General features: G+C 40.5%; 1 protein-coding gene across 2 annotated transcripts; it reads right to left on the bottom strand.

Moving 5' to 3' along the window:
* Positions 1-2,863: 2,863 nt before the first annotated feature.
* Positions 2,864-24,357, bottom strand: tbx4 (T-box transcription factor 4). 2 transcript variants are annotated; one of them, XM_053873185.1, is made up of 9 exons: positions 24,216-24,357; positions 21,468-21,616; positions 21,297-21,391; positions 14,067-14,186; positions 9,613-9,760; positions 5,965-6,117; positions 5,791-5,879; positions 3,718-3,962; positions 2,864-3,649 (listed from the first exon to the last, which is right to left on the bottom strand). In XM_053873185.1, the coding sequence occupies exons 2-9, from the start codon at positions 21,612-21,614 to the stop codon at positions 3,009-3,011; spliced, it is 1,638 nt and encodes a 545-aa protein (XP_053729160.1). In that variant the 5' UTR covers positions 21,615-21,616; positions 24,216-24,357; the 3' UTR covers positions 2,864-3,008. The 2 variants fall into 2 exon arrangements, with proteins under 2 accessions (XP_053729160.1, XP_053729161.1); XM_053873186.1 differs by having other exon boundaries at positions 3,279-3,519.
* Between the last annotated feature and the right edge of the window lie 324 nt (positions 24,358-24,681).

The raw sequence follows: 24,681 nt of genomic DNA, 5'->3' as shown, positions 1-24,681 counted from the left end.
GATACACTTGAGGGAAGCCAAGTAGAGTGGGGGCTGTGTGTCACAAAATGAAGGGAAAGTCCCGGATTTGCTGAGAGAAAAAAAGAAAGAAATGTACTGGATTTATTAATAGTCCATGAATCCCACTCTTGAGAAGCAGGAGTCATAGATCTACACACAGAAAAATGGTCCAGTACAAAGTGACTATTTAAAGAGAAGTCTGGATGCTTACGATGAACTTCCTCTCTCTGTCTGGAGTTCATGATGTAAATAAGAAATTTTATTTCGTATTTTGCATTGGAAGAGCGATGTAAACAACATTGAGTTGTCAGTTGTTTGCGCTTCTCAGTCCATTCTCTTTGTTTTCGTTTCCTTGGTCCTTGAGATCCAATGATCTGTGAGTCGCCTCTGTTCCGCCACACGTTTCGAACCTAGCGCTAGGGCTGTCCTGACTTTGAGATCAGTGAGAGAATCGTCCCTCCCGTGTCCGTGTGTAATGGCTCTTTCATCATAACAATGAACAAGAAAACAAAATAAAAAACAAACTTCAGAAGGTACATGAGATGCAAATATAGACCTTTGGCTAACTACGACAACATATTGTCACTGCTAGGCACCAAATGCCAATTGCATGTGCCCCTTCGTGTGACGCTGAAGTCGGCCTTCTGTGCCTCTGCTGTGGGCAGCGAGTTACGTCAAAGAAAGATGTGCATCCTAACCTTATCCCCTTCTTGTACAACTTCACGCAGAAGGGGAAACATTTGACTCCTGCGTCAACATCAGACGCAAAAGTCCACTTGAAAATAGTAGACAAGAAATGTGACTGCGAATTTCGGAAAACAAATTACACATTATATTTGGTAGAACAGCAGGAGTCGCTCTACTGAGGCTAAATCTTTTCCTAGAATACATTAAAAAAGAAACAGGTCCGTATGATCTTGCAGAATTAAGCTTTGACTTAGACACTGAAGTAAACAATTGAAAACAAAGAAGAGGTACACACTTTGAGCGTTACAGCATTGAGTTCCTATTGAGTCACGTAACTATTCTCACCTGTCGAGATCAATCGATGAAGCTTATAAAATGAGAAAACAATTTGCATGATATGGAAACACACCTGGCGCCGTACAGGCTACAGTACCTGAGGGGAAAATGTTTTGGTGGTTGTAAAAGGAGTCAAAGATTAATGAAACGTTTACAGAGGTATCTTTGTTGTAATTATGACAGTGAAAACGTGCAAATACTACATTAAGCAATAGTGTGCAAACATGAAAAATGTTAATAAGGAAAAGAAAATGCAGATAGTTCTAATGTTTGATGTTTTTACAAAGAACACAAATCTCTTGTAGCTCATTGGCACATGAAAGAGAGCGTGTTGGTCCAGCTCCTCTGACCCGGCTGCTTTATAAGGATTTTTGTCCAAGTAAATCATTTGTGAGAGGGATTTGTGCGCAGCTCTTTTTGGCTTAACAATGGTTCCTTAAGATCACATCTGGTTCTGTCCGACTTCTTCGCTGCACTGGGAGCGATGGCTGACGTGTTCTGTAACTGATCCTGTTGTGTATTAACAGCCGGAGAACTTGAGTATATCAGGAGTTGTTTTCAGACAACTACAAAAAAAAACATGTTGCTGTTCATTTATGGCAGAGTAAAAAAGAAGGAAGGGAAAGGAAGAAAACACTGGATTAGTTTTTCTGGAAGAGAGGAAAACTCTGGCAGGTTTGCTTCAACTAACTCTGCGTTCCAACTGCAGAATCACATTTGACACAAATTTCCAAGATAGGAAAGTGTGTGACTGAAGAATGCATTGATGGCCACTCAGGTGTTGAGAACATTAAAAACATTTCAAACAGAGTGACAAATTCAAAATCAAGATTAACTTGGACATGCTGTGGACATTGTTCTGAAATAGCTGCACTGAGTATACAGTGAATGTGTGTAATACTCTTCAATGAGTCAAAAATAGGTCGCTTGCATCTATAGAAAAATGTCATATGGTGAAACTATTTTTTATTGAAGAAGAAAGGGTTGAGAAAGATACCTTAATGATGACAACTGCAGTACTATATAGTATTTGACAACACCATAGACATACAGGCACTGCACCAAAATTGTGACAATCTAGAAGGCTAAGCAGATTTTGAAAACAGATTTGATAAGCACCTAGACAGGAACTACTGTAGTATATGTAGCTCAACACAAAACCAGACATAGACCGTAGAGCTGCTTTGCTGGTCCAACCTTTATGGGCTCAAGGCTCACTAGCTCTTCTATGGACATTTGGAACAACGTGGCAGATGCAGAATATGCTTATGACTCATAACCCTCCATGTGTTGACCAATGAAGATAATTCTAAGACAATTTCACGCCTTTTACTTAAAGAAATAAAAGGCTTGAGATAAGCACACCTATTTAATGACAGTCTAAAAGTCTCCTTGTTTTTTATTGCATGTCTTAAAGGCAGGACCTTGAGCTGGTCGTCCGCCGCTCAATTTTCGGTTCAAGTTGTAACAGGACAGGACAATGCTATTTTTTAATTGAGCCAAATCTGTGTGTCTTGCGATATGGTCACTCATCGCTGAATGCGTATAATAGAGTTAGTTAGTGTTAGTGAAATGTTGCCACTGGGATAGTACGCAAACAAGAGTTACTTCCTTGACTTCAAATTCTTATTTTTACAGTAGATGCATTCAAAGCTAGATAAAGGACCAGCATACACCGTTTTTCCTGAAACACCATACAAGGTTGTAGGGTTGTATCTGTTTTATTTCACTCAGGTCATGGTAAGAAACATCACACTGTACTGTGTGAGCATAAATCCTTTGGTTACGCTGCATGTGGTACTACTGAACAATGATAAAAATCACATTGCATACATCCGGCTATCCCTGTGGAAGTTGTAAACAAGTTGTCCGTTAAGAGAACGGATGCTACGCTTGCCGGGAGCATACTTTGATCATTCAATAGTCAAAGGTCACCAACAGTCTACACACTTGGAGGACTGACTTTCTCTGTCCACTGGTTTGCTCTAACTTTCAGTCCACTGAGTCCCCACACTGCTCACACCGACTTGGTACTGATGGGACGGGTCACGGATCGAGAGTGTACTCTGAGAGGGGTAGTTAGAAAAGTTCCTTTGAGAGCGCATGGAGGACATTGGCTTTTTTTGGTACTGAGCAGGATGACTTGATCTATCCCTGGGGCCCACAGCAGCTGAGGAGCAAGTGGATGAAGGCGGAGGCATGGAGATGCTGCGCTGCATGGCAGAAGAGTTGTAGACTCCCATTTCTGACTGAGTGCGTGATGCCATGGCTGATGTGAGGTGCGGCACCACCGGTGCTGGAGGGCTGTTCAAGTGTGCTGCGAAGGGCTGATATGGCATACTCTCCATGCTGTAGCGCGAGTAGGACTGCACTGTTGCCCACATGTTGCAACTTACTGAGGGCGAGTTGGCCATGTCTTCTGCCTCCACACCCCCAGGTCCAGACTCTGTCTCCGTGTTTCCATACATACAGGCTTCTCTGGAGCTGATGGCCTCACTGCAGTATGGATGAGATAGAATGGGCGACTCATAAGAGGGTGGTGGGCGAAAGTAATGATTTTCTGATACAATGGAGGATGTCTCCAAATATGGCCGCTTACATCCAAGCTCCAAGTGTCTGGGGTTTTCTGTAAGGCACAGTCTCAGTTTGACTCGGATTCTTTTTAAAGCAAGTCTGACACAGTACAGCGCTTACCTCTATGCTTGAAGCAATGGTATAAAAGACTGGTGTCTCTGCCCTGTTGGAACGGAGCTGAAATGGTGTCCTGGAGCTCAGAGTTGGACAGGGGCACCCCAGATTCATACTGATAGGAGGATAGGACTTGAGCGTGCCCTGCCATGACCGCACCACCCAGTTTACCAGCCAGGTGACGAGGGAACTGATGCGAAGAATTGAGTCTTTGGCGAATGATATTCTTCGAGATGGTTGGATATTCTTTCCTGTTGAGAAGAAATGAGGCTGTTGAGCATGAGTCACAGAGATTTTTGAGACTTGTGCACCTATTGGCAGTAATGGGGCATATATAAAGCTTCATGAAGCATCATTTAAAGATGATGGGAGGTTTCATGAAAATGGTGGCAAAACAAAGGTTTTAGAGTTGAGAGTGCCATCTAGAGGTGTCTGAAAATGTGAAAGACACAGCTCAATTTTATTGTTAACTTCTGTTGATCGTTGCTACAAAACAATGTCTTTGCCTTTTTGTCATTTGAACTAGTTGAACATCTGTCGATTCAAAATTTCAGTTTCACCTTTAATCTCTAAATAAATGCCATTTCAAAAAGGGTTTTGTTGTTGTGTTGCTATCATTGTTATTTAGGGTCATTCAAACTGCTCATTCATGCATTGGACATTTTTTCCAAGTCCTATATAGATGTACACTATATTACCAAAAGGTATTTGCTCACCTGCCTTGACTCACATATGAACTTAATTGCCATCCCATTCCTAACCCTTAAGGTACAATATGATGTTGCTCCACCTTTTGCAGCTATTACAGCTTCTACTCTTCTGGGAAGGCTGTCCACAAGGTTGAGGAGTGAGTTTATAGGCATTTTTCATCATTCTTCCAAAAGAGCATTGGTGAGGTCACTGATGTTGGTGGAGAAGTCCTGGCTCTCAGTCTCCGCTGTAATTCATCCCAAGGGTGTTCTATCGGGTTCAGGTCAGGACTCAGTGCGGGCTGGTTAAGTTCATCCTCAGCAGACTCTGTCATCCATGTCTATGTGGACCATCATGTTGGAAGAAGAGGACACCGCTCCAAACTGTTTCCACATGGTTGGGGGCATGGAATTGTCCAAAATGTTTTGGTATCCTGAAGCATTCAAAGTTCCTTTCACTGTAACTAAGGGGCCAAGCTCAACTCATGAAAACAACCCCCACCATAATTCCTCCTCCACCAAATTTCACACTTGGCACAATGCAGTCTGTGATTCGTCACTCCAGAGAAGGCGTCTCCTCTGCTCTATAGTCCAGTGGCGGCAGTTTTACACCTCTGCATCCGGTGCTTTGCATGGCACTTGGCGATGTATGGCTCGGATGCAGCTGCTCGGCCATGGAAACCCATTCCATGAAGTTCTCTGTGTACTGTACTGGGGCTAATCTGAAGGCCACATGAAGTTGGGAGCTCTGGAGCTATTGACTCTGCAGAAGGTTCCCGACCTCTTTGCAGTATGTGCCTCAGCATCTGCTGACCGGCAGTTTACATGCTAGTTGCTGTTGTTCCCAAAGACTTCCATTTTCCTATATTAAAGCTCACAGTTGACTGTGGAAATTTCACAACTGGATTTGCTGTACAGGTGGCAGCATCCTATGACAGTTCCACGCTGGAATTCACTGAGCTCCTGAGAGCGTCTCATTGTTTCACAAATGTTTGTCAACACAGTCTGCAGGACTAGGTGCTGGGTTTTATACACCTGTGGCCAGGCCAAGTGATCAGGACACCTGATTCTGATCACATGGATGGGTTAGCAAATACTTTTGGAAACATAATGTATCACCATGGCAATATGTTGCCATATATATAAAATAATTCTAAAACACAAATATTTTCTTAAATAAGAAAAATTCCACTATTAAATTTATACACTTGGCATTGTACTTGCTATTGGTATTCTTCTGTCCTGCAGTGTTACATACCACCACACAACATGGGGGTTCTGACTGTGACATCACAGCCAGCAGATGCCATCACTCCAACCAGTGTCGGAGCATGCAGACTTTCCACTCCAATAAAAATCCTAAATATGACTCGATTTCATATGGACTTACCCCTGAAGTCTTGAGACGCGCAGCTCGCCCTCCTCATTACCCCGAAATCCTTTGGCAAAAGGATTGTTTTCTATCTTTAACTGTGTGATCTAGAACAACATGACATTTCTTTTTAAAAGCTACATAAGGAAGAGCACTGAGTGGCCTCACATTCTGATCAGCAGTCTTCCATACCTTGTGGTTTTGATAAGAGGTGACGGAGATGAAGGCAGTCTCATGAAAAACATGAGTGCAGTAGGCAGTGTTCTTGGACCCAAAAGCATTGTTTTCATCTGCTTTCACAATGTGTACTCGGGGCTGGTACTTGTGCATGGAGTTAAGGATGATCTGAAACGGGAGAAGATGAATAAACTATAGCAGAAGTTCAACTTATAGTAACAGAAGCGTGTGATCCTTTTGTTGCACTAAAAAAAAAAACAAGCGTCTCAGTGTTCAGTGGAGTACCAAGATATTTTGCAACTGAAACATTAGAATGTCACAGTTTTGCCATTAAAGTCCAAAGCCAGCAGCAACATGATGCTAATCCCTGTGTGACAAATATCAGTAATAAATGTGTGTTACATTGTTGTTTGTTGGTTGGGTGGTGTACTGAAAAATGTCACTGTGTAGTGGCAGGGTGAAATTCCAGCCAGACGATCGTACCATTCCTCCACATAGTCACATCCGGACCCGAATAAAAAGAGTAGTGGCAGACTGATGTAGAGTTCTGGAGCCTACGATGTGAAACTTGGGTGAGTCATAGCAGACTTTAACACACAGCTCAATAAATCAAGATGGTTTGTTCAGAAACATAAACACATTAAATAAAACTAAAGGACAGTGCTGAAAAAAAAGGCGAACTTCAGATAGATAGAAAATGCATTAGTGATCACACCATGTCGTGAGTCAGGCCGGCCCTCAGCATGTGCTAAAAAGCAAGGTGTTTATGTTGGTCGGTGGCTGCAGGTCGGATCACCAGCTTCAGCCAGCGCACTGCAGTGTGAGCAGTGGAGCATTAACAACACCAGGGTGGAGTCAGTGTGAGTGGTTCAGCTGTGCCAAAACACATTAGCATCGACCCTCCACCTCACCTTTCCTATTTATTTGCCAGACATTCTAATGAAGAGCCGTCTTTTCCTGGGCAATCCCCAGCGTGCAGAAGGAGATACCAGGCAGAGGTTGTGTTGCTCAGGGGCATGCTTCTGATGAGCTACTGCCACTGGGAGATCAACTCCTGACTGCATAGATGTGATAGATAGTGATAGATATGAAAACATATTTACCGATTGAATATCTGTGTCTGTGGATTTATTCCACATGACAGGTCCAAGAACCGACACCACGCAGATGCCACGTGTTTACTCACAGTATTATTGAAATGACTTCATCAAATTTCCCTTCATTGAATGATGATACAGGGAGAAGCATTCCGTCTCTCAACTCTGAAGTGCTTCCATATTTGCTGGCTCCTGCTCCTGCCTTAACTTACTCTGTCCTCATTACTCACCCTTATCACTGACCAGGCACCCAACCCAGACTGACAGCTGGCCCCACCACTGATCTAAGAGGTTATGAACCTAATGAAGCTGCCCACTGACGGGATGACTTCAGACAAGCTATCCCACAATCCCCCTGGGCAGCACGGCCACAGTTACACTCCTCACCCCCCTCCCCCTATGCCGTCGTCAAGTCTCTCGCGTCGTCTTCTTCATTCAGAGTCTAGAGACTTACTCGGTTCATGTGAGGGTCTTGGAAAAGGCTTGAAAGACAAATCCCAACAACTAAATGACTGGAACACAAGTGGCTGTGCATGGACACCTGAAGGGATGGACCAGGTGAAGATGGAAGTAAATGAAAGTCAAGATTAAAAATTAATGTTATTATTATTAGCAAATTTCTAAATGTCAAAATGTCACCCTTTCACCGTTGTAGCTCAAGTTGGGAGCACCTTCCACACGCAAAGACTTTTGACAAACATATTGAACAAGCTAAATATACAATGTACAAATGCTTAACACACCCCTCAGACCAAAGGATACAGGAAACAGGAAAGAAGATAATCCAGAAATAACTTTGTCTCAATATATATCTCAATACTTTTGTCCATAAATATGTAAACACCAGTGAGCTGTCTATTTTAGATGTTGGAATAATCACAGAAATATAATGCCCTCTAGCTTCATGTCAATCTGGAAAACTGTCACTTTTATTTTTTTTTTTTTTATCGAACCTGCCATTGCCCTGCGGTAAAATCTGTATCCAATAAGCAGTGGTAAGAAACATTCCTGGCCATGTAAATGCAGTTGGGTAAACGGCATTTATCGAAAAAAAAAAGTTCAGTGGTCACACTGTTTAGCTCCACCACCAGGTGCAATGTTCAGGGAGGGAGGGAGTTGCAGGGAGGTATCTGGCTATTAGGGTTTACTGTGGTTTGTCAATGTCATTTTTGTCAACTTTTCGTTTATTAAGATTTTTCATCAGCAATTCACAATATAGTATTTTACAATTCACAATTATTAAATTTTCCGCTGCCCATGGGTGGGGAATGTTCATATACCTTAATATAAAGGCGTAAGAAAACCAACAATATGCTGTATTTCATTCTTTGTTAGATGACTGTCAGCTGTTGTACGTCATTAGGGAATGAACTTTTTCTGTGTCTGGGCCTCCATCTCTTAATGAAAATGTCTATTTGAAAGGATTCTATTACAGGAAAGAAGATAATCGGGTGGTTGCCATCCTTCGTTGCTACCTTGTTTAAAACACCAGTGATGTTCAGCACAAAATAATATGGCTGCCACATCTTCATTTTCTGTATACATGTTCCTCATTGGTCATTGTGACAATTTTTTGGAGAAAGATCATCGTTCTTTCTTGCCACGTTCTACTATCACAAGATCTTGTGAATTTATGATCTCTGAACTTCTGAAAGTACATGTACAGCTGCTGTGTGGAAACCCCACCCAGCTCTTTGTACACAGAGAGGAGAGGACTGGAGTCTTCGCTTCAATATATTAATGACAATAATAGTTATGGAGACTCTGATTCCATGTTGGTGTCCACCTTTTTATTTTTCTGACAAAAGAAAGGGAATGAATCAATCAATCAATCAATAAAATTTTGTCAAAGAGGCCAATAATTTGAGAGAGTACAGGAAAACAAGGGGATAGAAGACTAGGGAAGGACCTCTGGGTGGTTGACATTTTGAAACAGAAAGGGCATGAGAAGAACTCTGGTGACGAAAATAGTCAGAGAGGATCCATGAGCTGTTGATGGAGTCATGAATGCAGAGCCCCAAAGGATGGATGACAGCAAGAAGAGAAAGACAAGTTCTTGACCAAACATTGAGGTAATGATGGGCTGATTCTAGGTGGGGAGTTGAAAAAAAGCAGACTTCAGTGACCATGTGGATGATGGGAATAGAAGATAGAGCGTTTTCGATTCATCATAAGAAAGAGAATCACAGAACCAATTTTGCTCAGAGAATGTTAAGCAAGTACATAGACTGTCAACAGGGGCTTGACTGTGTCTTTGTCTTTATCTCAAGAAAGCTAGAGGGAAAGTGTGGTTTGGTACTGGTGACACCATTAAAGAGGACTTCACATGTCGAGCCAACTTTCCTGATTCGTGCATATATTATATATACGTCCAGTAACTCCCTCATCATGCTGATGTTCTGTTTTGAAGTTGCTTTTTAAAGCTCTTCCCTGTCTGAAATCTCAGCGAACAATAATGTCATGAGAGCGAAGTGCAATGTGACGTAACATTGGCCTTGACTGGACAGGACGTGCACATCATCTTGTCTGGACTGACAAGGAATTAGGAGTAGTTAATAATACTTACATGGCCAAAAGGATCCAGGTGATTGTTTGTGAGCTTTAGTTTCTGGAACGACACCAGCTGTCTCATCCAGTGTGCTCCAGTGGCGGGAGAATCTGGGTGAACGTACAGTCTACCGGGCATCGCTGGCTCTGCCTTTCCAGCAACCATCCTGCAAACAGAGACACAAAGAGGAGCCGCAGCAGATGAGCGGTACAATCCTGTAAACATAATATCCTCTCAAAGCTGCAGTATTTCTTCGTATTTTTTACAAAGACATAACTTTGTCTCACTTCATGTCTCCATACTTTTGCCCGTAAATATCATTGTGCGCTCTATCTTAGATGCTGGAATAATCGTAGAAATATGAATGCCTTCCAGCTTCATGTCAGTCTGGAAAACTCACAATGTTTTCATTTTTATCCAACCCGCAGTAAAACCTGTCGCCAATAATCAGTGGTAATAAAACGCTACATTCCTAGCCATATAAATGCAGTTGTGTGAACGGCAGTTACAGAAAAAATGAATGAATTTCCTAGTCCAGTCCAGATTAGCTGCAGTGTCCAGTAAAAGAAACAGCAAACATAACAAAAGAAAAGGTGTAGGACACCTAATAATATGCTGTATTTCATTCTTTGTTAGATGATTGTCAGCTGTCGTGTGTTGTTAGGGAATGAAATTCGTCTGTGTCTGTGCCTCCATCTCTTAATGGAAACGTCTTTTTGAAGCCTTCATGTGTTGGTAATTTGTTCCATCTGATGGATCTCCTTTGTGGCTTGACAAAAAGCCACATCTTCTGGGTGGGTGGTTCAGCTTTTTGCCACTTGAGATACGTTTGATAGCAGTTCTTTGTAATATATTCCATAAATAGATGTTTCCACTTCCCTCCACTGCTTCGGGAATGACACCCAATATTGTTGCTTAAATCTTTGGCAAAGACACGCCCAAACACTTGTTAAAGGACTTGAAAATGTTTTCAAGTCCTTTAAATGTTGAAAGTTTTGGCATGCCCATTATATGTGGGTGTGACTACAACTAACTCAAAATCTTGTGACCAGTCCCTCCATATATTTGCACTAGTGACATAATGGCCTTCAGTGCATATTTGTTCCTATATTTCTGTTGATATTTCAGAATTCAATTCTACTTGCCATCTTGCTTTCAATTTTAAAGTGTTGTTGGAGATAAATATATATATATATATATATATATATATATATACTCAAGACTATTTTGTATTTTTGACAAATTACTAAAGTTCTTTTGTCTCCTTTTTGAAAACTTTTCATAAATTGCCCCAACATGTTGGGTTCTCATATTTTGTACCATTCTTTATGATTTATTATAAAACTTTGCAGTTGTAAATAATGAAAAGAATCTATGTTGGGGAGATCAAATGTTTCAATGTTGCTTAATTGTTCATACAGTATGTATGGCCAGTGCCTTCCTTATGTAATGGTGTACATATCTCAGCCTATATTCAGACCACTTTTTAAAGTTTGCGTCAGTTCGCAATGGTCTAAAATGGTCAATGAAATTTGTTAGAGGTGATATTGTTTTGGCCATTCCAAAGCATGATTTGACTTGTTTCCAAATATTGGTCCACGGCCCAAATTTTGTCTCTCTCAAATTTGCATTCATAAAAGGTCAGGCCTTTAACGGTAGTGTACATTGGTCCTTTTCTATATCGAACCATCTTGTGTTCACATCATTGGAAGTCCATGTCGCAAGGGTTCTGAGTCGAGCTGCCCAAAAGTAAAATTTGAGGTGGGGTACTTTCGGACCCCCTCTTACTTTTGGTAGCTGCAATGTTTTAATCCAGATTTGTGGCTGTCTCCCTTGCTACATCAATGTGGACAAGAATTTGTTTAGTTTATCAAAGGTTGGCTTTGGCACATCAATAGGAAGCATCTGGTAGATATACAGGAGTTAGGCAGTACATTAATGCGCACACTTTCGATTCTGCCAGGTAGGTATAAGGTGAGTAGTGTCTTTAGAGATCTTCTGCACTGTGCTTTTATAGTTGGTTTCAAACAGTGTATCCAACCTTAATAGAACTTGGATTCCAAGACACTTATTTCCGTCGCTTAACTCCCTTTGACTTTTAAAGTCTTGGGGAATTTGTCCACTCATATCCATTGCCATATTTTGTAGATTCACTTCATATCCTGACAGAAAACCAACAAATGTATTACCAGCAACTGTAAATGTATTAATTGGTTGTTTTTTTTAACTGTTGGCTTGGTGATGTTGGATGGTGAAAACAAAATTTTGGCGCATAGTGATAATTTATGTTCATTTTTATCCCCTCTATATCTTGATCTTGCCTGCACAGCTAGTGGTTCAATGCAAATATCAAACAGCAGTGATGAGAGTGGGCAGCCCTGCCGGCATTCACGTTCTGATAAAGCTCCATTTACTGTGCCAGCAGCTTGAGAGTTATAAGCCAGACTTTCAATCCACATTGTAAATTTTGGGCCAAATTCTTAGCGTATGAAACAAATATTGCCAGGACACCCTGTCGAATGTTTTCTGAACACCGAGGGATCAAATCATTTGTCACTTAAGGGTGAGTCATTAAGTTTAGTAACCTCCTTATATAGTCACCGTAAAATCTGCCGTACATAAAACCGGTCTGATCTGGATGTATGATTTTTTGAGGATTGAGGAAAGGATTTACGAGGATGGCAGTATTTGAATATCAGTATTTAATAATGATATGGTAGGTATGATGGATGACTTGGATGGATGACTCATTCCATGAAGGTGCCACAGTGCCAGATTGTAGTGCATATTCATCCAGAAACAATGTTTTATAAAAATGTTTATTATTTTTATGGAAGAAATAGCCTGCTGTATTTCTTGCTCATCTGTTGGTTTGTGTAATTTTTTGGCCATTTCATTTCATTTCATTTCATTTCATTTCATTTGGATTCCTTGGATTATGTTACACTATTGTTGGTTTCTGAACCTTATTGCTAGAAAAATGACTGTCTGTGGCTGTGTTCATAATATCTCTCATCACTAAACCTTAAATTTCCTCCTATTTTTTCTCTAATCATTGTAATAACTTCGTTCCATGCATCATTGAGGGCTGCTAAATGATCATGAGAGAGTGTGTGCTTGTGTTGTTGCTATAGGGATGCTATTTTGTTTTCCAATTCACATTGCCGTGCTTCTTTCCTAAGTTTTTTTGCCACTAGCAAAAGCAATAATGCAAGCTCTAATATACACTTTGGCACAATCCCACAGTGTGATGGAAGTCGGGTTTTGGTAAAGTATTTCTATTGTGTCCGATGTTCAATGACAGAGCGACAGGTGCATGATCAGACATTGTGATGCACAACATTTGTGTGTCCTCTACTTTGTACATCACATTCTTAGGAAAAGAAAAATCCATTATAGAATAAGATGAGCGTCTGCTCAAGTAAAATCTTTACTCTTTGGAAATTTACTCCTCCATCATGCCATGCCAGTCAGAATTTGATTTGGTCTGATGCCTGTAATAGATATCCCTACTGTGGAGGCAAGTTGTCTGTCTATATTGGACAAAATATAGTTGAAGTCTTGCTGTGCTTCATCATTACAGAGAACATTTAGGAAATGAAGTCAGGTACATCTTTGTTTGGTGCATAAACATTCAGGAAAGAAACCGGAGTAGCATCAATTGATCCATTTAACAATGTATCTCCACTCTTTGTCCTTATGAATAGATGTCTGTGCAAAATCTACATATGGATGGACACAAACTCCCCTTCTCTTGCCAGCATGATAGGACTATGGTATATTTTGTCTGCCCAAGAGTTTTTCAGTTTTTCAGGTTCAACGTCTGACAAATGGCTTTCCTGTAATAATGCTATCTGACTATCTAAACTTTTCAGTTGGTTGACCATTTTCTTTCTCTTTATACAATTGTTTAGCCCATTCTCAGGATAACTCACTACTTCACCGTCTGGATAACAGCAAAGCAGACTCAATGTCTTATTGGTGGCCATAGCAACTACAAGTGACTACACAGACCCCATCTCTATTTATGGAAACCCGCTGGTTTTACGCTGACTGAGGGAAGTACACAGACTCTGTACACCTTCGGGTCATGACTGCAAACAATGGGAACTGGAGGTGGTCCTCGATGGCTTGACAGAGACACCTTGAACCATTGGAACTGGCCAAGTTTCTTTCAAAACTGCTCTTTTGCTCACTAGGTCTTCAGCTATTTGTCTTGCTTACAAGTCAGCAGGCCAAACATGGCTTCTTCCACGGCACTTTTGCGAGGTCTTCCAGTAGGATGAGCACTTGAAAAGCTTATTGCCGCTTCAAGCAAGTCTTTGAAAGATTTGGCCATCACTAAAGTGCCAGAGATCATCCAGAAAATAGGCAATTAGCTAAAATATTGAGCAACATTTTTTCATGTTTTACTAACGTTAGCGGTGCAAAGTTTAACATCTTTGTAAGATCAGAAGGAAGATCCACATTACCATTTGTTGTCACAGAACTTGTAGCGGTGGTCATCAGCTGGAACAACATCAATGAGGAGGATGTATTTGGTTTTGGGGTTCATTCCGGTCACCTTCACCTTGTAGCTGGGAAACATCCGTCTATTGTGGCAGAGCAGTCAAGTGTCAATGAGGAATCAAAAGTAGAGCCATAGATAAAGTCTTATCTCCAAATCCAACTCTCCTGACTCATGCATATGTTTCAAACGCTGAAGTCCTCCTCTCCATGATTAGGAGGAGTTAGGTAGTTTCATGTTGTCCTGATCTTAGTGAACACGCTCTGAATTGGGTTTGTGCATGAACAGGTAACTCTGATGCAGGTGATATGATCTGTGGTTACTCCAGAGCGATGTGTCTGTCATCACTGCCAGGCATGGAGGTGAAACAGAGAGACACAGAACCGAGACATGGTGTAGTCATTTCTCCAGTGTTAGACACAAAAGCGCTCTTTACTGATTTTGGAGACGGGGTCCAGCAAAACGCTGCTGTCTTCCCCCTCGCTCATGGTTATAAGTTTGTCTAGAGTCTGGAGACGGTCTGGTGAAGACTATTGCTTCCCACCTCTCTGGTCCACTGAAGCTGGATCTCTGCATTTGTTCATCTTTAAACAACCAACGAGATTCCAGCTACCATGAATGAAAGTGATTTTGATGGGTGAGGCTTGTGCACATCTTGTAATAAAAAGTTAAACAAGTAATACAAGAGTTTGGTGCAGACATGTACTGATGCGCTCGATTGAAGTTTAATATCATTTTAAAAGACGCTCATATAAGTTAAGTATTTGCTCTTTAAATAAATGAAACTACCAATGAGCAGATACAGGGTAATTCTTTTACACGACAAAACAGATGAAACATCTGATCTGTGTCGATCATGGTATCAATGACTCAAATACAACGCATCACCACCCACAGCATGAGTTCAGGAGGAATCACAATGCAAAATACTCATGAAATGAAACACACATGTAAAAAAATAAATAAATAAAAACCATAATAATTAATATGATCGAAAACAATTTGACTGCAAAAGAATAAGCACAGTATGACCTTGTGGTTGTGATTTGCTATACAGAAAAATTTGCATCAAAATAAAATCTTCAAACTTAGTCATGTGACAGATACTACTTTGATCTTTGATAAATTATGTTTTGGCAGAAAATGTCCATAAATTCAAGTTCAGAGTTACACATTCAGTATTTTTAAATCAGAAATAAAATGACATTCAAGCCACATTTAATGAGTAAAATCACTTTTTTTTTTTATTAATAATGTGTTGACAGACAATTGGGATGTTCACTTAAAAATGACGATGAAGATGAAAATGTGAATCATTTTGGGAGTCCAACAGAATAATAATGGAGAGTGCAGGAAAGACATTTTAATTGACTGAAAATCTGCAGATTCATTATTTTCATTTATTCTGAGATGTGGCCTTCCGGACGTTTCTTCCACTGAGGTCTGTTGCTGACTTCTTACCATAGGCACCAGCGTAGGTGCTCGCCCCATCAAGATTGCTGGAAGATTGATGGGTATATTTCTAAAAAAAAAAATGAAGCTGTCACACCAAAAACAGCAGCAGGGCCGACTGCTTGAAACTGTGAGGAAAAGAATTGGCTGATCAGTGGCCTGTGAGTCATTGTTATTACTGACTACTTGATTTAAAAAGTTACTCATTTAGACCACAAGTCAATTTGCTAGTTATATTTGGTAGCAGCCAACGACAGCCCCTCTTGAACGCACTTTGTCTCGAGCGAGCATCTCACATCATTTATTCACATTAAAACCCTCAAGATGCGCTGTCTTCGCCCATGTGCTCGAAGTTCCGACACCACTGCTGGTGTCTCAGCGGCTGCTTCTTGATTCCAGACCTCCAGGAGATCCACTCTGTTGACGGAACAGTGGACATGCGGGCGAAAACAGCGCACTTTAAGTGCTTTAAGGGTAAATAAAAAGCCACTCATTTCATTGATTTCATCCCCTATGATTTAATCTGATTTCAGCCTGTAAAAATCCATATATTAGCCGCGCTGTTGTATGAGCTGTAGGGCTCAGACAGTGAGAAAAAAAGCAGCGGGTTATAGTCCAGAATTTATGGTAATTGGAAATGGAAAAGATGGAAAGGAATTTTTAACAGTTATATCCACGTCATCAACTGACAAGATTTTTCAATGAAAAAGCAGTGTGTATTTCCCAAACATTACAATCACTGTTGGTGCTACAGGGAGAAGACAGGAATGCAAACCAGTGACAGTATGTCTGGCTAGAACCCGAGCATCTCCCTCCTCCCTCCATTGGTGTTGGATTTGAGCTGCTGGCTGCCTGGTGCATGAGCCCTCAAGCTGTGGGCTGCCCACATGCTGAAAACGTGACCTCTTCCATAAACTACAGGCAGTTCAGCCAGTTTGAACCAACTACACATCTGTCCCTGGAAAATGTGGTTTGTAAAACTACAGCTAAACAACTTTTTTACTCAAAAAACAATGGCGTACACAAAACACGTACTGTAACAGTCAAGAAAAAATGAGCAATAAGCAATGAGCAATGCAGCGTAAGCACCACTTTACTTGGCATGAATATATATATAGTTGTTTTGAAATTTGCCTCATGCCTTCTGGAGGCCATCATAGTTCAGGTATTTATTAATTTTATAAATCAAACTAAACCGTCTGACAATTTTAGCTGGGGATTAGGGGGTATGTTATGCCAATATATCAGAGTCTGAGCTCTTTGACATCCAGAACCTTTTTAATCCAGGATCTCTCACTACCCACAATGCATTCCCTCGGCACTACTTAGAGTTAAACTGTTGTGCAGCCGACAAGGTTTATCATAAAACAGTTCAGAAATGTCCAAATTGTAGCAAAAGCATTGTTAATGAAGCTGAATTCAGCCACCGTGGCCATAAAAACAAAGTCACTGTTGCTGATCTCTTCTGAGAAAAGTTTTTCCAAGAGAGTGTACACCGCCTCATAAAGTCTTAAGTGGTTTTTAATGGCACCACAGTTTAGACATCCGAGTCGTCGTTGCACAAGAGGATAGCAAAGTCAGTGTGACAGAGGCCTGCAGTTTATCTCTGCCATGACAATGTGTTCAAATACTGAAGCTCACATACCCTTGACAGCCATGCATACTTTGGGAGCATTCAAAGTCCTGTCTTCATAGTACCAGTCCCGATTAGTGCGAATGTCCAGCTTCAAAGACTCGCTGTGCCTGATACCATATGATCATATTACTGTAAATACTTGAAGGTAAGAGAGGCAGGTCATTTCAATCTCTCTCCCAGGCTTCAAATCCAATCAGAGGTCCCACTATCATCCTCAGTAAAAGACGGGTTAATCTCCCAGGAACATTCAAAACAGACCTCTTCATCTGCGGCTCCGCTGGTACTGAGGAGTCCGAGCAGATGGATGCATGTGTCAACACATGGTCTTGAGCTAGACGCCTAAATCAAGGCTCTGGGTTTCGCTGCTGATGCAAAGACAGCGAGCCTTCAGATCCAGGCAAGCACAAGTGTGCTTTCATGGAACCTGGACGACGCCAATACCAGAGTCTCTTTCCTCAGTTTACCAGAACCACACCACGTGTCACACCATAATTTTGCTTCCATGTTTAAGTGTCCTACAGAGACACATCACAAGTTGCAGGTATGAATGTCAGATATTAACATTCTCAGTCCATCACCCAGATACTGAGGCACCACCACTATGTCGACATCAGTCAGTCATGACGTTCTCCTCATACGTCACACGGAGTGACGTGTACTTTATTTTCCCAAACTCAGTTGATATTATAATGCAGCATAAACCACAGATAATATGGACTCTGATGTTTACTCTTTCTTGGCATGTATATGTACAGTTCTGTGACAGTGAACGTTGACTTGAAAGTTATGGGACAGATTTTTGGGTGGAATAAGATGTGAAGCATTTTCACTGTTTTGATCACTGAAAGCCGAAATACGAGCCCTGCAGAGTTGATGCTAAAAACAGGATGGTTGATAATAAAATTAACATGCATTTAATCATTCAGTTTCATCCCTCTTTGTGCTACCAAAATTCCATTTCATACATAGTACTTCAACACGTAACTATTCCAAATCTAGCGAACAACAGCAACCTACAAACGAATGAGTGAATAGCTCCAATACCCTTTCAAAACACAAGTGCACAATAGAGTGTAACTAAGAGGGTGAAATTAAGGCGAGCATGAGAAATGGAGGTTCACGAGTGCGACAGTGAAGATATCACTGTCAGTGTGCCCAGCCAGCTGTTTCCCTTAACAATCCCACATGTTTGGGCCCTCTGGTGATCCATCCACTCTCTGGGAATCTCCAGTACAGCGGCAAGATCTGAAGAGTGTGTGGGGGTGGTGGTGGGGAGATGATGAAGCGCTACAAGCTAGCAGACTCGGGCCAATTCTAAGTGCCGGACTCCTCTTATCAACCTGCTGCTGCTTTGACGGCTTGTGTACAAAGTTGGAGAGTGAGAAAAGCGCAAGCTTTGACAGGGCAAGAGGACAGCTCACGTCCACAGAATAACATGTCTCGCCCAGTCGAGGCACATTTGGAAAAATACTACTTCCACGTGTAAAGTTCAATGGAAGACGATAGTAAATTACAAGAGAACAGAAAAGGCACACAAAATTCCAGGTGGATGGGTTGCCATGCATGAATGATTTCTATATTTTCAGAAGTGGAAACATTTTTCAGACAGCCGTAAAGTGTTAAATAATATCATAAAATGGGAAGGGGAAGTCTCTCTTTCGAGTGTCAGAAGGTGTGGCTGTATTCGACACAAAGTAACACTTCTTTTTGTGCATTGTTTAAAAGAAATGCTAAAAAAGTAAATTCAACATTGTCTGTATTGACCCAAATGAATAAACAAATAAAATAAACCATCCCATCATCAAATTATGATTTAGTAGTCCTACATTTGGAGACAAAGTAGAATTTTTGGGGTGTCCAAAAACCGTTTTCCACACTGTATTCATCACTAAAACATATAATATCATGAACATACTTGAGATGCTGCAAGATAAAAGAGCTGAAGACTGTAGTGAGTTGACTGTCAGTCTGGTGCTGTGTGTTTCAGCAGACACCTGATGAGTTCACCTTAGCGTGCTTGATGTTCGGAAGCGAAAATAAACACTAGGGCTATATTCAAGAACTTCTGACAATTTAGGTTTCACATTTCTTTTTTTACCCCCTAACTGTATAGCACAGAACTGTATATAATACAGAGGCATGTTTAGGTTTCTATTCCATCTCCAGTTTCCATGCGTCCTACGATGCAACTGAGACTGATCTTTATGTAGGCATTGCATTGTCCTCATATGTTGTTTTCGTAGCAGTCGCCCTAAGATCAATCTCTGTGACCTGGAGGTGGTTCTAAGCACAGCTGCCTCTCTCAAACCCGCACGTCTCTTCAAAGGCCATGGAGGATTCAAAACACACTTTATCAGCTCGACAAGGGAAAGCCTCTCCTTGGTATTATGGAAATATGTGGTGACCTTTTACATTTTTTCACTGGAACAAAAAAAAAATTATCCCAAGAGGAATGAGTGGGTTGATTTTAGAGTGTGCTCATTCTCTGGTTAACGTCCAAAACTTCAACGTCTGATCCACAGGTTGCATTAAATCCCCAAAACTGAGCAGACCTTGGTGTTTTCAATTACTGCCTTGCTGTGGCAGGAACTCTATGGCTGTTCAGCGCTGATTTATTTCCAGCCATTACGGCTGAAGCAGATGATGGCATACACATTCTGATTTTGTGCAAACAGTCTATCACAGCAGTATCACTGCTGGTGCACAACCTTTAACCAGAACACCACTGACTTTACCCTGAGCACTGTGCTCGAGTTTACATTCCATTGACGGGGATTCAGCATTGATATTTCATCTGCTGGAATGATGCACATTATTCAGTGTAAGCCTGTGAGGCAGCACAACGCTTACACAAATACGCTGAATTGTTTTCAAACCATTCACTCAGAACATTTGAGAAGCATTTTGAGAAAGTTTAATATTTTGTGATCACCAAAACACCACACCGTGCTTGCCAACTAATTTTACAATTCCACATCCAAATATTTACACGCTTAGAACATAGTAAATGTATCGAGAGTCCACGGACATACAAAGGCCTGGACGAAACAGCCCCAGATGCTAAGACTTAAGCTCCATCAAGTCAATACCACGCATCAGGGGAGCTTCTTACACAGAGACAGCAGCTGCATATTTTCAGTCACTGTTTTTGTGAAGCCCCTCGTTCACATCCTAATGTTTTCTTTTGAGGAAATATGTAATTTGATTATTTGAAATTCTTAGTTATAAACCAAAAGAGAGGTGAATCCACAGGACTCTTTGAATGTGTCTTACAAGATCCATGAATAACAAGCTGAGAAAGGAAACTTGTTTTGAATTATTACTGAGCATCAAGTTGCTTCCATTACGTTATCAGCTAACAGCGAAGATGGCATATGTATTGGCTGTGAGCAAATCACCCAGGACAGTGTTTTTCAGCCTAATCGTGGAAGCATAAACAAGTCAAATAAACAAGTTAAACAAGTCAATTATCACCAACATAATGAAATGTGGCAGAATGGTGCTTTTGCCAAGGAGCCATTGGTGATGTTTTTTTGGTGATTGTCTTTTTTCAATGCAAATAAGTGTGCCAGGGCCAAAGAAAGGTTGAAAGTCACTGCTCTAAGAATCATTTACTTGTAGTTGGACTTCATACAGTGTGACTTTGATGTGTCTGATGCAAGAGGAAAAGGAGGCAGAGAGGAAAAAGTTTTTTGTAAAAAGCTTTTGTAAAAAAAAAAAAGTGCAGACAAAAATATTTTTGATCATGTCCTATTTTTTTTTTTACAATACTCTTATCCTTTCTAATTTGCATTTATATTTCTTCTCAATAGTCTATATAGCTACATTGTATTTTTAAAAACTTTTGAAAATACACAACACTTACCTCTCCAATCTTCCTTGTCATAATTTAATACTTAAGTGACCTAATGTTGCATGTATTTCATATATCAATGAAAGGACCAGGCACTGAAGAATATGTGAGACAATCATGAAAGTCATTTATATAGAAAGCATCCACTTAATAAATTTATCAGAAATTCATCAGAGAGTGATCAAAAACATTAGTTTGAATATTGATATTGTCTCTTAATTATTTGTGTATTTTTTCTCTGCTGCTTCACTCACCTGCCTGCTTTGGTAATGATCATTTCAGTGCCAGTGTCATGAAACTTCCTCCACAACTCCCTCTCATGAAGAGCAACCTTGATGTTGTCAATGCTCTGAAAAACAAAAGATTCACAAATAAATACATGAACTATCAGCAAGTGCCTGCAGCTGGGAAGAAGAATGTTGTACCTGATCTGGCTCGCGGGAGCTGCTGATGGAGGGAGCTGTAGACAGATTTAGGCGGGACTGCTCGGGGAGGAGATTCACGGCTTCCTCTCTCGACTGGACCTGGCTCACACACTCGTGCGGCACCGATGAAACTTTCTCCTGCAGCATTGCTACAAAGCAGTGAAACACAGGGTCAGTGATGTCCTGTTTGACATAACATGTAACATAATGCATCAGCAGTGCAGTCCTCAAACAAAAACAAGCGCCTGACATGGTGTGTTAAACTTGTACCGCAAACGCTGTTAGTTTAATACATAATAGGCGGAAGAGGAAATTTGTCCAAATTTCATTGATGACTAACACGTCATGTTACTCAATGTGGCCTAAACTCAGATGAAGCAAAGATATTTTACGATGATAAAAATGTGTGGACTACTTTTACAGCCAGTTTTCTCGAGTCAACAAACTCTAAATGTCTCTTTCTTTTTTGTCTCCATCAATGTGATCAGTTCTGTTTGCTACAGTCCACAGTAAGGACAACAATGGCTGTCTGTTACTCGCACTGTTCTCTACACTCTTAAATATAAGCGATGATTTATTCTTGCACCCGAGGAACAAAGCGCAAGTGTCATAAAATGCGGCGACAAACCTAGCAGTTAAGGGACTGTGGAAGATATTTCTATGATACACATTTGAGGTAGCAAACGCTTGGACTTGGATTCATTTGTTCAAACATGAGCGGATTACAGCTTCATGTGTGCCAGTGAAATCGAATAAGTGATTAATGTATTAATTTCCCCAGCCATTTTTAATATTTAATTTGCTTAAACATTGCCATCATAATGGACCACAATGAGTAAAATGTATTTGTTTCTCTCCAGTCAATTAAAAAACACTAAACAGTGAAGCTATTAGCTTCATGTTTCAGAGCTGACCAAGGATTGATGATAATTGCACTGTTTTTCACTGTTTCAAGACTTTCCACTATTTCAATACTGAAACAAAGAAAAGCATCGTCTATTCCATCAGCAGAGGGATTCACAGACTCCAAACGCAAACATATGACACGCTATTCTGTCAATAACAGCAGATGACCATGTTGAGTGGGAGACATTATGACCACTATATTAACAAATTACACTCTACCAATCTGTGTGTGTGTGTGTTTTGTAATCACTATCAGCAACTGGAATACACCCCTAATCACTTTGTCTTTTCTGTGACTGAAGTTTCTAACTTGTTTAAGGAGAGAGCGTGGAAGATTTCAGCTGTGACACATGAACAAATGTGGGCTATCAACTGTGGACATTTTCTTGTTTGAAACTGATAGACTGAAGACTCAAAGGACGAGTGATTGACAGAATCCTGAGGCAACAAGACATCTCTGCAGTCACGCTGAATTTAAATAGCTAGGCATAATAATAGGCACGGACATGACTCAGACACAGATGTTTTTAATAAAATAGAATCTTGCAAATAGCAATAAAGCTTCATGACCAAACATCAGCAGTAATAAGTGTATGAAATTGTGAAAACCTGCTCTCACAGGCTGTCAAATATTTTCAGTCAGATCAAAGTCATCACAAAGAATATATATATATATATATATATATATATATATATATATATATATATATATATATATATATATATATATATATATATATATATATATATATATATATATATATAGTAGCCACTGCTGCATCATGCCAGGCAGACCAATATTGTGACCTGAGTAACACACACTTCGGTGTCGCATAGAACTACGAACGCAGTATTGTTCAAAACCACTTTTATAAGCCACTTGGGCTTATAAAAGTGGTTTTGAACAATAGTTCCTAAACTCTCATTCGTCGACATCAGCAAGCAGCTCAAAACTGCGGGCACATTTGCCCCGCCCCCTTTCCGTCACACAAACAATCGTCGACTCCACTTATCGCACGATTCACTGTTGATCATCCTCCAAACAAAAAGCAAAGTAAAACAAACAAAAGAAAACATTTCCAAACAGGAGTATTGACAATTCAATGCGAGCAAAGTACTATTGGACCGACTGACTACCATGAATTTAAAATAAAAATATTGCCCCATTTTTTTTAAAATACTTGTCACTTATCTTTTATTCAGGTCCTTGACTTCAAATCGAATTTTAAATAAAGCTATGTGTATTTTACCTGCAGTTAAGGAAGGCCAGATATCTTTCACATGTTATGAACAGCAAAAAGTGTATACCGTGAAATAGTTCCACCATAAGTTTAAATGCAAAACAAATCGATAAAATGAATTGTGAAATTTAACGTCAATTAATTGTGTTTCTAAAAACGCCTGAAATATGAAATTGGTTGAGATAAAATTCCAATAAGCGTGAAATTATTTTTTAAGCAAATATTTTTCTAAACAAACCTGTTACAATATATAACAATATATAAGTACAATATATAGTATTCGAAATAATTTCATTATATACAAGTTGTTGGTTGAATGTTTAAATACACAACGAAATATACTTGTTGAGTTTATATTCTACAAAGTTTTGTGATGTAAAACACCGCCACCATTTACAATATCAATCAATAGCGGCATTTGAATGCACATTTAGGCAAATAAATATCACAGTAATTCCTGTGTTCCATTCCAGTAGAACAGTCGAGTTCAAGTTCAAGTTTCCACACTGGTACTTCTCTAGTAAAACATCTCACTCTCAAGCACTGTTTACAGTCTGACCGCTGGACGCATCACCACTGACTTGAATAGACTAGAACGCACCTCACGCCGACTGCGATCATCTGCTCACGTCCATGTCTCCAGGTGTCATCAGCACGACACTTCCTCCCTGCAGCGACCCGCGTCTTGTAAGTTAAACGAATCGCAGTCTGCTGCTCCGCTACTCTGGGTGCGTCTGCTGTGGCCGCTGGGCTGTCGGTTCGGCTTTCACTTGCCTTCTGCGCCTGTGCAGTGCGCTCTAATGAAGGTCGGGGGAGTGATGGCGAGACTACTTCAACACACACACGGGTTTGTCTCACAATCTTTGTGGGGACCGCTGAGTCCCTTAATGCTTGCCCCAGCATCTCACCCTTAACCATGCAAAACTTAACCAGGACTCTGAAGCAAACTTAAACCCAGTTATAATGACCTGGTTATTTTGAAGCCTCATCCTCAGGCTTCACCTTGTGGGCTCCACAAGGCGGTGTTTCCCCCCAAATTGGACCTCACTAAGATAGAAATGCTTAAA

Source organism: Synchiropus splendidus, chromosome 8 (genome assembly GCF_027744825.2).
Source record: "Synchiropus splendidus isolate RoL2022-P1 chromosome 8, RoL_Sspl_1.0, whole genome shotgun sequence".
Classification (NCBI taxonomy): Eukaryota; Metazoa; Chordata; class Actinopteri; order Syngnathiformes; family Callionymidae; genus Synchiropus; species Synchiropus splendidus.
This window is presented reverse-complemented; position numbering and strand designations above follow the sequence as displayed.

Coding starts and splice junctions, on each gene's coding strand:
- tbx4 (XM_053873185.1), bottom strand. CDS start 21,614: ATGCTGCAGGAGAAAGTTTCATCGGTGCCGCACGAGTGTGTGAGCCAG. Junction 6,118..9,612: donor ACCTGGATCCTTTTGGCCAT/GTAAGTATTATT, acceptor CTCCCGTTTCAG/ATCATCCTTAACTCCATGCA. Junction 3,963..5,790: donor CGCGTCTCAAGACTTCAGGG/GTAAGTCCATAT, acceptor TCTTCTCAACAG/GAAAGAATATCCAACCATCT.